This window comes from Drosophila obscura, unplaced genomic scaffold, assembly GCF_018151105.1.
Source record: "Drosophila obscura isolate BZ-5 IFL unplaced genomic scaffold, ASM1815110v1 contig_37, whole genome shotgun sequence".
NCBI lineage: Eukaryota > Metazoa > Arthropoda > Insecta > Diptera > Drosophilidae > Drosophila > Drosophila obscura.
The window spans coordinates 889,909-902,830 of record NW_024542825.1 but is presented as its reverse complement, the minus strand read 5'-3'; the positions used below and the strand labels follow the sequence as shown (position 1 = coordinate 902,830).

The 12,922-nt window shown below is 39.7% G+C and overlaps 2 protein-coding genes across 5 annotated transcripts; both read right to left on the bottom strand.

Annotated features, from left to right (window-relative positions):
• Nucleotides 1–251: 251 nt before the first annotated feature.
• LOC111078932 lies at nucleotides 252–4,264 on the bottom strand. Of its 4 annotated transcripts, none has more exons than XM_041594796.1 (3): nucleotides 4,173–4,264; nucleotides 3,592–4,070; nucleotides 252–628 (listed from the first exon to the last, which is right to left on the bottom strand). In XM_041594796.1, exons 2-3 carry the CDS (start codon nucleotides 4,027–4,029, stop codon nucleotides 365–367), a joined length of 702 nt encoding a protein of 233 aa, XP_041450730.1. In that variant the 5' UTR covers nucleotides 4,030–4,070; nucleotides 4,173–4,264; the 3' UTR covers nucleotides 252–364. The 4 variants fall into 4 exon arrangements, with proteins under 4 accessions (XP_041450730.1, XP_041450729.1, XP_022229583.2 ...); XM_041594795.1 differs by having other exon boundaries at nucleotides 4,126–4,230; XM_022373891.2 differs by lacking the exons at nucleotides 3,592–4,070; nucleotides 4,173–4,264 and adding an exon at nucleotides 1,210–1,291 and having other exon boundaries at nucleotides 259–1,107.
• A 2,213-nt stretch (nucleotides 4,265–6,477) lies between these two features.
• LOC121404726 lies at nucleotides 6,478–7,185 on the bottom strand. The gene is made up of 2 exons (XM_041594873.1): nucleotides 7,096–7,185; nucleotides 6,478–7,040 (listed from the first exon to the last, which is right to left on the bottom strand). The coding sequence occupies exon 2, from the start codon at nucleotides 6,997–6,999 to the stop codon at nucleotides 6,478–6,480; it is 522 nt and encodes a 173-aa protein (XP_041450807.1). The 5' UTR covers nucleotides 7,000–7,040; nucleotides 7,096–7,185.
• Between the last annotated feature and the right edge of the window lie 5,737 nt (nucleotides 7,186–12,922).

Below are 12,922 nucleotides of genomic sequence, written 5' to 3'. Positions count from 1 at the left end.
AGCAAACACGTGAAATGATTTCAGCCAGTCAACGTTGCCCGTGGATTGCTCTTTTTTGTTCAAAAGAAATAGTTGAACGGTGTGCAAGAATATATCTGAATGGTTTAGCTTTTCCTGGGATTGCCTACCGAGGGATTGGATTAATGGAAGTCTGCCTTCTAGCCTTGTGTTTCTTCCAGCTATGTCCTAGGGTGTCTGCTCATCAGAAAACTCTTCTACTCTATGGGTATAAATAAAAGAAGACCAAACTCTATTAATTGTAATTGTAATTCCTATAAATTTCTAAAGAAACTTTAAATTTAAATATAATTTAAAAATGGTAACTAAAAAATGCGATGTGGTAGATCCAGTGCAAACGCTGTTCCTAGATGCGCCAACGGTTGACACTGCTGGGAGTCGTTGGAGTCTTGCTTGAGCCGAGGGAAGTTTTGGACTTGCGCCCCTTCAGGCGCAGCTTGGTCTGCGATGTTTTGGGGGTATTTAACTTGGGTGTTGTAGCTGTAGGTGTGGGTGTCTTGGCGCGTGCAAGGATTTCCCCGCCAGCCTTACGCGGTGACATGGGCATGCGCTGGTCAGCCGAGTGGTCGATCAAGTAGGACTTTGAAGTCGAGCCTCCCGAGGCTTGCACCTTCTTCTTCTTCGTCTTGCGGCGCGTGCTCGTCAATGGCTTGGATGTGGAGGCATCGGAGAGGCTATTGCCAACTGAAGAGGCTCTCATTTTGGTCTTCGCACTGAGAATCCTGGGCGCCGCCTTCTTGGGCAGCTTGTCCGGCACTTCCTTCTTTGTGGGCTGCTGCATGATTACGCCCGTCCGCTTCTTGATCAGGTGCGAGGCCGAAACATTAGCTGGCCCCGACGGTGTCACTTCCCCATCGGACGAACAGCTGAGGTGCTTACTGATGCTACTGCTGATGGCCTTGGCTTTGGTGGCAGTCTCGGCCATCGGCTCGTTCGGTTCTTGTTGGTTCCTCTGCTTGCGGAATGCCCCCTTGCCAGCAAGCAAGATCTTGCGCTCCAGCAGCAGGTCGTAGATGGAAATGATCGGCGCACCCGGTACGTCAGCCATGGCCAGCGAAACCGAAAAGTCAACGGAACTGGCAGTGCTCTCTGTGAATATTTAGTTATTATTAGGAGCAGAATAAAATATGTTAAATTTCTCAACTTGTAGTGGAAAAGTCAGACACAGATATATAAGATTGATTGTTTTACCTACTAAATTTGGATGTGATCAGGCGAGGAGAGTTGACTATTGAATGAGGTATAGGCAGAGGCCTACTGCGTGTGAAGGGAAGATTATGCTTATACATATGGGCAGTTCCTATCTGGCGTTACGTTACATTCGTACGACAAAATGTTGAAAAAAATAGGCAAAAAGCTGAAATTTGGAAAAAAGATTATCCTCGTTGAATATAATTTGGTTAGACCTACATTCAACAGCAAAGTGGAAATAATCGAGCGCACGGTTTTAAAGATATAAGCCAAAGTATGACCTAAAAGTGCGTTACATAAAACAGAAGTGGTTTTCGAGGTTGGGGTACAAAAAGGCAAAACTCTGCGAATTGGATAGAGCTATTTGTATAAAATTTTTTGTGGTAATAAATGAAGTATTGAGAGTTAATTTTCAAACTTATTAAATGTAAAAACTTTTCCTCTTTTTTTGTTAAAAATCCGCGGAGGCATCTGGCGAACGTTACTGGCGTGACGTTACCGAATTCAGCGATTATAAAAGCCTAAAAATATACTGTTAGCCGAGGTTGGACCAACTTTCTGATAATAGTTTTGGGTAGTTGAATATGTTAGAAAGACTTTAAGGAGAAACTTTTATTAAGAATCATCTTCTTCCTAGGAGATAATAGTAAAAGAAAACATGTCTATAAAAATACCAGAAAATACCAAAAACGTGAACTTTTGCTAATTTGCATAGGTTTTAGGATGAAAGTTAATGAAATTATATGTCAATAAAGTAAATTAGTTACCTTTCAATAAATTTAGAAAAAACGAGAAGGAACGTGTGAGTCGCTTCTGGGGACGCGACTCTACTTATACCCGTACTCAGTCAGTATATACATTTTTGAGCTTATAATTTTTAAGAATTTGAGAAAAAAAAAAATTTTACATTTTACATTTTTTTGCTACATATGCTATCTACATCTACATATACAATGTATATTCTACATCTAACATGTAGATTGTACATGTTCCAATTAGATTCTACATCTCCTCCGCTAGGGGTTGCTCGCGCACTCAACGCGGCAGAGTGTGCGAGCGAGATGGAAAATGAGTTGAGTTGTCGTTGGCTGGAGGGGGGGCAGGGAAAGCAACAGAAAATTAATTTCTTCATTCTGGCTATAATTATGATCCGATCTGATTCAGATTTGTCAATCTGGTAGATATGGGCATTCTCTACGATACTGCGTTTATAGTTTTATCGTATCTTTAAAATTGTGCCTGCCACAGATTTTCGTCCTTTGTGGGGGCGGAAGGGGGCGGGGCGAAATTTTGAAATACACTTGTAGCAGTGTGATATCACATGAGTCTGGAAACCAAATTTGGTTACCCTAACTCTTATAGTCTCTGAGATCCAGGCGCTCAACAAGACGGACGGACGGACGGACGGACGGACGGACAGACAGACATGGCTATATCGACTCGGCTATTGATGCTGATCAAGAATATATATACTTTATGGGGTCGGAAAATTTTCCTTCTCTGCGTTACACACATCCACTTTTACCACAAATCTAATATACCCCTTAACTCTTTTTTGAGTACGGGTATAAATATCCGGAACAAATTATATGGAAATCGGTTTTTATTGACTTTTTATGATTTTTGGCCTGGTGGACCTTTTGGCGGAACTGCCCATATACATATGTACATAGGAACATATAAATATGCAGATATGGAGATGCGGAGCAGAGGAGAACGGCAATGAGCCAAAGAGCCGAGAAATTTGAACTTTTAGTTCCTGACTATATTTTACTATTTACGCTTAAATTTCTCTTGTTAAATCGGAAACAATTTATTTTCCAGTGCAAAGCAAAACGCAGAAAACGAACGAAAATTGAAATGGAAAGAGTAGGAATTTCAATGTGATTTTTTAAATGGAATTATATAAAAGAAAAAATGTTGGCCTGAATCGAAATACGTTGCAAGTTTTATTGAACAAACAATTTGGAGCGCAATTCTCGGACAAGCTAATGAGCAGCCAGAAGCTGCGGTCGATGTTAATTCTAACGTGGTTGAATTTCAGTTCCAGTTAAAGAAATTTTTGAGAGTAATGCTAGTACCTACATAGATCAGATTCGTTGACCGAATCCACAACCTAGAGTATACAAAATTGAAGTCTACAAGTACAAAATTGAAGTCTACAAGTACGAAATGGAAGTCTACAAGTACAAAATTGAAGCGCAAATGAGCGACAGGAGCGGACAACCGGGCAAGAGTCCGGCGCCCGAGGCTAAGCCAGAAGGCAGGGAGTTTCTGGATGAAGGGTCCAAGGAGGATCTACTGGCGGACACGCAGGTGATACGCCGGAGTCTGGAGAGCCAACTCGATAAACTGCGCGAGGAGAAGAGGTGGGCGGAGCACCTTCTTCTTCTTCGTCTTGCGGCGCGTGCTCGTCAATGGCTTGGATGTGGAGGCATCGGAGAGGCTATTGCCAACTGAAGAGGCTCTCGTTTTGGTCTTCGCACTGAGAATCCTGGGCGCCGCGTTCTTGGGCAGCTTGTCCGGCACTTCCTTCTTTGTGGGCTGCTGCATGATTACGCCCGTCCGCTTCTTGATCAGGTGCGAGGCCGAAACATTAGCTGGCCCCGACGGTGTCACTTCCCCATCGGACGAACAGCTGAGGTGCTTACTGATGCTACTGCTGATGGTCTTGGCTTTGGTGGCAGTCTCGGCCATCGGCTCGTTCGGTTCTTGTTGGTTCCTCTGCTTGCGGAATGCCCCCTTGCCAGCAAGCAGGATCTTGCGCTCCAGCAGCAGGTCGTAGATGGAAATGATCGGCGCACCCGGTACGTCAGCCATGGCCAGCGAAACCGAAAAGTCAACGGAACTGGCAGTGCTCTCTGTGAATATTTAGTTATTATTAGGAGCAGAATAAAATATGTTAAATTTCTCAACTTGTAGTGGAAAAGTCAGACACAGATATATAAGATTGATTGTTTTACCTACTAAATTTGGATGTGATCAGGCGAGGAGAGTTGACTATTGAATGAGGTATAGGCAGAGGCCTACTGCGTGTGAAGGGAAGATTATGCTTATACATATGGGCAGTTCCTATCTGGCGTTACGTTACATTCGTACGACAAAATGTTGAAAAAAATAGGCAAAAAGCTGAAATTTGGAAAAAAGATTATCCTCGTTGAATATAATTTGGTTAGACCTACATTCAACAGCAAAGTGGAAATAATCGAGCGCACGGTTTTAAAGATATAAGCCAAAGTATGACCTAAAAGTGCGTTACATAAAACAGAAGTGGTTTTCGAGGTTGGGGTACAAAAAGGCAAAACTCTGCGAATTGGATAGAGCTATTTGTATAAAATTTTTTGTGGTAATAAATGAAGTATTGAGAGTTAATTTTCAAACTTATTAAATGTAAAAACTTTTCCTCTTTTTTTGTTAAAAATCCGCGGAGGCATCTGGCGAACGTTACTGGCGTGACGTTACCGAATTCAGCTATTATAAAAGCCTAAAAATATACTGTTAGCCGAGGTTGGACCAACTTTCTGATAATAGTTTTGGGTAGTTGAATATGTTAGAAAGACTTTAAGGAGAAACTTTTATTAAGAATCATCTTCTTCCTAGGAGATAATAGTAAAAGAAAACATGTCTATAAAAATACCAGAAAATACCAAAAACGTGAACTTTTGCTAATTTGCATAGGTTTTAGGATGAAAGTTAATGAAATTATATGTCAATAAAGTAAATTAGTTACCTTTCAATAAATTTAGAAAAAACGAGAAGGAACGTGTGAGTCGCTTCTGGGGACGCGACTCTACTTATACCCGTACTCAGTCAGTATATACATTTTTGAGCTTATAATTTTTAAGAATTTGAGAAAAAAAAAAATTTTACATTTTACATTTTTTTGCTACATATGCTATCTACATCTACATATACAATGTATATTCTACATCTAACATGTAGATTGTACATGTTCCAATTAGATTCTACATCTCCTCCGCTAGGGGTTGCTCGCGCACTCAACGCGGCAGAGTGTGCGAGCGAGATGGAAAATGAGTTGAGTTGTCGTTGGCTGGAGGGGGGGCAGGGAAAGCAACAGAAAATTAATTTCTTCATTCTGGCTATAATTATGATCCGATCTGATTCAGATTTGTCAATCTGGTAGATATGGGCATTCTCTACGATACTGCGTTTATAGTTTTATCGTATCTTTAAAATTGTGCCTGCCACAGATTTTCGTCCTTTGTGGGGGCGGAAGGGGGCGGGGCGAAATTTTGAATACACTGTAGCAGTGTGATATCACATGAGTCTGGAAACCAAATTTGGTTACCCTAACTCTTATAGTCTCTGAGATCCAGGCGCTCAACAAGACGGACGGACGGACGACGGACGACGGACGGACGGACAGACAGACATGGCTATATCGACTCGGCTATTGATGCTGATCAAGAATATATATACTTTATGGGGTCGGAAAATTTTCCTTCTCTGCGTTACACACATCCACTTTTACCACAAATCTAATATACCCCTTAACTCTTTTTTGAGTACGGGTATAAATATCCGGAACAAATTATATGGAAATCGGTTTTTATTGACTTTTTATGATTTTTGGCCTGGTGGACCTTTTGGCGGAACTGCCCATATACATATGTACATAGGAACATATAAATATGCAGATATGGAGATGCGGAGCAGAGAAGAACGGCAATGAGCCAAAGAGCCGAGAAATTTGAACTTTTAGTTCCTGACTATATTTTACTATTTACGCTTAAATTTCTCTTGTTAAATCGGAAACAATTTATTTTCCAGTGCAAAGCAAAACGCAGAAAACGAACGAAAATTGAAATGGAAAGAGTAGGAATTTCAATATGTGATTTTTTAAATGGAATTATATAAAAGAAAAAAATTTTGGCCTGAATCGAAATACGTTGCAAGTTTTATTGAACAAACAATTTGGAGCGCAATTCTCGGACAAGCTAATGAGCAGCCAGAAGCTGCGGTCGATGTTAATTCTAACGTGGTTGAATTTCAGTTCCAGTTAAAGAAATTTTTGAGAGTAATGCTAGTACCTACATAGATCAGATTCGTTGACCGAATCCACAACCTAGAGTATACAAAATTGAAGTCTACAAGTACAAAATTGAAGTCTACAAGTACGAAATGGAAGTCTACAAGTACAAAATTGAAGCGCAAATGAGCGACAGGAGCGGACAACCGGGCAAGAGTCCGGCGCCCGAGGCTAAGCCAGAAGGCAGGGAGTTTCTGGATGAAGGGTCCAAGGAGGATCTACTGGCGGACACGCAGGTGATACGCCGGAGTCTGGAGAGCCAACTCGATAAACTGCGCGAGGAGAAGAGGTGGGCGGAGCACCTTCTTCTTCTTCGTCTTGCGGCGCGTGCTCGTCAATGGCTTGGATGTGGAGGCATCGGAGAGGCTATTGCCAACTGAAGAGGCTCTCATTTTGGTCTTCGCACTGAGAATCCTGGGCGCCGCCTTCTTGGCCACTTTGTCCGGCACTTCCTTCTTTGTGGGCTGCTGCATGATTACGCCCGTCCGCTTCTTGATCAGGTGCGAGGCCGAAACATTAGCTGGCCCCGACGGTGTCACTTCCCCATCGGACGAACAGCTGAGGTGCTTACTGATGCTACTGCTGATGGCCTTGGCTTTGGTGGCAGTCTCGGCCATCGGTTCGTTCGGTTCTTGTTGGTTCCTCTGCTTGCGGAATGCCCCCTTGCCAGCAAGCAGGATCTTGCGCTCCAGCAGCAGGTCGTAGATGGATATGATCGGCGCACCCGGTACGTCAGCCATGGCCAGCGAAACCGAAAAGTCAACGGAACTGGCAGTGCTCTCTGTGAATATTTAGTTATTATTAGGAGCAGAATAAAATATGTTAAATTTCTCAACTTGTAGTGGAAAAGTCAGACACAGATATATAAGATTGATTGTTTTACCTACTAAATTTGGATGTGATCAGGCGAGGAGAGTTGACTATTGAATGAGGTATAGGCAGAGGCCTACTGCGTGTGAAAGGAAGATTATGCTTATACATATATGTACATAGGAACATATAAATATGCCGATATGGAGATGCGGAGCAGAGGAGGACGGCAACGAGCCAAAGAGCCGAGATATTTGAACTTTTAGTTCCTGACTATATTTTACTATTTACGCTTAAATTTCTCTTGTTAAATCGGAAACAATTTATTTTCCAGTGCAAAGCAAAACGAGAAGGAACGAAGGCAATCCACTTTTACCTTAACTCTTTTTTGAGTACGGGTATATACGGGAAAGAGTAGGAATTTCAATATGTGATTTTTTAAATGGAATTATATAAAAGAAAAAAATTTTGGCCTGAATCGAAATACGTCGCAAGTTTTATTGAAATAAATACAAAAAATTAATTTTCTTCTTAACAATTTGGAGCGCAATTCTCGGAAAAGCTAATGAGCAGCCAGAAGCTGCGGTCGATGTTAATTCTAACGTGGTTGAATTTCAGTTCCAGTTAAAGAAATTTTTGAGATTAATGCTAGTACCTACATAGATCAGTTAAGACCTTTGTGACCCATTTAAAAATTAAAGAAATTAATGCACTTCCAGCCATCGGCAAAGAAAACCAATCAAAAAATCCAACCAGACGAAACTAAATATTTAACTGGTAAAAATTTAAGAAGTGCTTTTAATTGAGCTTTTAATTAAAGCTTATTTGTTGTTTTTTTTCCCCTATTAAATGTTGAAAAAATACCATATGAAAATTACAAAAATTTTACTTGAAAAACAGAACAAAAAAAACGTACACATAAAAACAAAAAAAAAAAAACGTTTGACATTTTTTTTGGTTATTTTGGGTCATAACGGAAATTCGCACTCAAAGCTAAATTCTACATAATTTCTACAGGCATGCTACATCACTGGGGTAGTTCATGCTGTGACCGCTGTAATTTGGCGCGGCGCCACTTGAAAGTGTATAATGTTAAATGTTATGTAAATGTAAAATTTTATGTAAAGGTGAAATGTTATGTAAATGTTAAATGTTGTGTAGACATGGACAATTTGCATCTGCGTCTAAAAAAGATCAGTTATTAAAGGCTATATTACAGGCTGCGGGGCTGCTGCATGCTGCTGGATCTGGATGAACGAGTGCGGGCGGGTGACGTTGCTGGAGTCCGAGGTATCGGTGACCTGGCTGACATCGATATTGTTTGATCAAAATTGCCAATTACAGCGAAGAATGGACATATGTATTGGCAGATATATTCTGGATTTAAGCAATATTTCCCATAAAAATAAGTCAGCTGCTAAGTGGATGGTGCCTGTAGATGGTAAAAACTATGAACTATCATGAAAACTATGAGTACAATATTCAAAAGGCTATAAGCAAACCACGAAGCAACTTCAAAACTTTTTAAGGCAAAACATGAGAAATATAATCGAGGATTTTAGAAATAACTATGAAACTCAATACGATTTATATGTATATTGCTGCAGGTCAAAAGCCCTAGAAGATATAGCCATGTGACGGTGACTAACTTCTTATTCTTTTGTCGACTTTGTGTGTCTCGTTTGCGGCTTTCTTTTGTTGCATTACACAGCTCTCTGGGGCATACACGTATCACAAAATTCAAACTGACTGCCTGATAAGAGTTCAAGTTCATTAAACCTCACACAAATCAGGAACATTTTTTGGTGAAATAAAGGCCAAGTGAGGTTCAAAAGCGCCTGAATATGGGAGTCAGTTAAGATTGTAAAAATTACAAATAATGTCGAATATAGAAATGATAAAGAAATGGCGGAAATTTTAGGTTCATTTTAAATAATATTTCGTACGTAAGGGTAAGTTTTTCAGCTCTGTGCTGGAGCTTAAAAATTGAGTCCTGATGTGTAATTTAGAAAGAACACACAAAAATGTATGAATAAGGAACTAAATTAATAGAAATTTGAGCATAGAACAAATAAACGAATTAAAAACGGAAAAACAAAAAAAAAATGTATTAACCTTCTTAGAAATTCGCTTAATAAATTTCGTCTAGAAATTCAATATTTGTTAGGCCCACACACAGATACACACACACTTATACTATCAAAGGCACGCACTCCCAAAAAAACAAAAACAAAATTCGAGCAAAAAGAAAGAAGGAAGGAAAATAAGAATCTTATCAGTCGCCGCTGCTGCCGCCAACAACAAAACGTAGCTGTTCGGTACAGTAAACACCTCAACCTGTGCGAAAACAAAAAACACCAGAAGGTAAGTGCAAGCTGCGAGGGCCGAAGCATTTGATACCCTAGCAGATCGATGGATACAAGGGCAGAGTCGCCATAAGTAATTATTTATTTATTTATTTATTATTTAATTCAAGAAAAAACTTACCGAATAATCAGAAAAAACAAACAAGTTTATTTAGCTATCGTTCCCGTAGCTGCTATATATCCATGCTATTCTGCATAAAGTTTAAGCTTGTGCCTTGTAGCTTCACATGTAAATCGTTCAGCCTGCTTATGCTAAGCCACTCTGTTAACTGACAGTTACGTGGCTGGGCTGCTCTGTTATGGTCTACCCGAATGAAGAACACCTTTAAGAAGGGTATCAAAAGCAACAACTGTTGCGGGCTGTGTGTGTTTTTCAAGGTTAAGAACAAGTGCGTGTGCATGAATGTGCGTAAATGTATCGTATCGGTGTGTCTCTGCCCGCCATTCTCGCACATTTTGCACATTGTGCGTATAAATAAAAAGCAACAAAAAACCAGCAAAAAAAAAAACAAAAAAAGCCAGCAAAAAAAACGAACAAATTGCTGAACAACATTTTTTATAGAGAAGTGAGCAACAACAACAACAACAACGCAGCGCAGCAACGCACAAAAAAGAGCGTAGACTGCAACAACAACCAGAACGGGAAAAAGAAACGCGGCGACGTTTTATTCTGCGTTCTGTTTTTTTGTTTTTGTTTTTTTCTTTTTTTTTGGGTTTATTGCCACCCAATAAAAAACCGAATATTGCGGCCAGGAGGCGAAGGTGGGTGTAGGTGTGCGTGCGTTGCGTTGCGGTGCGGTGCGGTGGGTAGCACAGGAAGAAAGTGAAAAATCATCATTAGTTAGGCCTAAAATGCAGCTGGATGGTATTTTCCATTTGATTTGGTCAACGACCCAAATGACAGACCCAGTTTATTGTCGTTTTAATTTCAAGTCCACACTCTCTTTCCCGGTATAAGCTCAGGCATATGTACACATGTACATATATGACCATTATTTTATATATGTATATCACGCATTCAAATTGCGTATACGCAGCGGTTGCGACATTCTCTCAGTGCGAGTTTAATGACTGATAAGATTTATGTGCTAATTTGCCAAAAACACAAAAAGAGAGGGAGAGGCATTCAGGGACTATATATGTATGTATGTATGTACATGCATATGTAGATATGTATGTCCGTATGCAAACATGGAACCAGTACTTAAATCATGACAATTTTTAAGACGAATTAGAAAATTATTTGAATCAGAATTGGAAAGCAAATTAATGTCCAAATATGCTACAAGATAGAGAAAGGGTGTAATCTGAAAAGGAAGAATAATTCAAAATGAGTTTTATTCAGGATAAAACTTAGAAAAGAAAAACCAAAGCTTTTGTTTTCATTTCATTATAATTGAGTAGAATTTTTTGAGGAAATTTTAGTTAGTTCTAGAATCTAGATTGAAGTAAGCCAAAAGCTAAATTGGCTTGATTCCACTGAAAACGCAATTGTTGAAATGGAAATGAAGATTAATGATAGTTCTCTTGAAGCAGAGGTAGTACGCATTATATGCTACAAGATACTATGGATGGCACAGCTCATTTCAGATCAGATCATTTCAGATTCTTTTTATTTCTAAGCGGCTTTCATTCCCTTATGAAGCAATTAAATATTACATGGTGGGTATTGCAAATGGAAATACACATTACAGTGTACATATTAAATGGTAGATATTACATTCGGCTAACAGAAATTATTATTGAATAACACTTATTGGCTAGTACCAATAAATTTAAAGTTCTTCAAATGATTTTTTCTTTTAAATTACGGAAACCTTTCCAATTTTTTAAAGTTTCATTCCCAATGAAAATCTGTGGATCTACGTAAAAACTTTACACACACAATCAAGATCAGTTGACTTCCAAAAGCTAAACCCTACTAAATATATTTCAGTGACAACCTCGAGCTAAACATCAAGACGTCTTTTGAAAAGCTGTCCAAAAAACGTCTCCAAAACTTGTCTGGGCTTCCAATCAAGACCTTAAATTTCTATCACCAAGTTGAATTTGCTGATCAATCTATCGCAGAAACAACAGCCGCCAGGCCAGCTAAGCAACAAAAGCAAAAACTTTTATTGACTTTGACAATGTTTTATCAATAGTATTATCAGCGGTATGCGACTGTAAAGCGATTACATGGCATTAACAGAGCTTGTAATACAATGTAAAAGAAATGCTCTCAATAGGAATGTAATTCAAGTAAAGAGAGAGAGACAGCGAGAGAGAGCGAGAGAGAGAGAGAGAGAGAGATCGAGAGCACTAGCAATAGAGAGATCAGTGACTAGAGTGAGAGAAAGTTGTATTTATAAAGGTTGTGGTTCACTCACTCTCTCTCCCTCGGTGTGTGTCAATATTTTAAATAAATAAAGCCATAATTTAATATAAATACTTGGAGCTTCAAATCAATGTAAATAGATCGTTTACTGGCAGAATTTTAGTTTGGCTTTGCAACTCTCCTGAGAGCTTTCTCTGCCGTACACCCCACCTTTTATGAATACACCTTGAGTGAGAGTAAGCGCCACACGCACGTGCAAAACAGCCCCACAATGAAGAAAGAGCGCGCGCGTGCGAGAGAATGAATGTCATTCATGTAGCTTCGCTCTTCAGCTTCGACGCCGGCAGCAGAAGCAGCAGCAGCAGCCAGCAACTGGGGAGCGTTTAACGGTCCCTGCGATCAGATCGAAATCGGACGCCGCCGATTCAATGCTGCGCGTTGTTGCCTGAAAAGCACAATTTTGTTGTTCTGTTCTGCGTTTTGTTTTCTGTCGTACGCGCTCTGTTCTTCCTTCGTTCCGTTCCGTTCCTTCTTTCGTTGCGTGCGTGCGTCTCCTCTCTCTCTTCGTTCCAGCAAAAAGCAACAATATTTATACAAATATTTCTTCTTCCCCGCGCCAAGTGTTCCCTTAAACAAAAATTTGTATAATTCTCAATAAAAGGAATAAACTCGAGTTCCGTGTGAAAATGTTTACATGAAACGTACAACAACAACAAAAGTGTGTGAAACAAAGTGCTGACAATTTTAAACATAATCAAAAAAAAAAATTTTAATACATACGTTCCATCGTTTGTTGTTTCTGGGGTGCGTTCTTTTGTTTTATATTTACTTTATATACACAAATTTATTCTACACATAGATAAGCAACCGATAAAAACTGACGTTTTGCTCTGGCGCTTTGTTTCGCGCGGGCTAATTGACAAATATCGCCAAAGAATACAACAAAAACGAAACAAAAGTAATATACAAAATTAAAACAAATACAATGTGTGTGAGAAGCAACAAGATGCATTTTCATTTTTTATTCTCTCTTGCTATCTGTCTGGCGCTCTCTGCACCTCTCTCTCCCTCTCTCTTTGGCATCAAGTGGATGAAACAATTTGAAGTTGATATATTAAACAAAAAAAAAAGCGAAACGGAGAATCGGAATCGACGCTTAGACGCCCAGAC

Coding starts and splice junctions, on each gene's coding strand:
- LOC111078932 (XM_041594796.1), bottom strand. CDS start 4,029: ATGGCTGACGTACCGGGTGCGCCGATCATTTCCATCTACGACCTGCTG. Junction 629..3,591: donor GCAAGACGAAGAAGAAGAAG/GTGCTCCGCCCA, acceptor AAGAAGAAGAAG/GTGCAAGCCTCGGGAGGCTC.
- LOC121404726 (XM_041594873.1), bottom strand. CDS start 6,999: ATGGCTGACGTACCGGGTGCGCCGATCATATCCATCTACGACCTGCTG.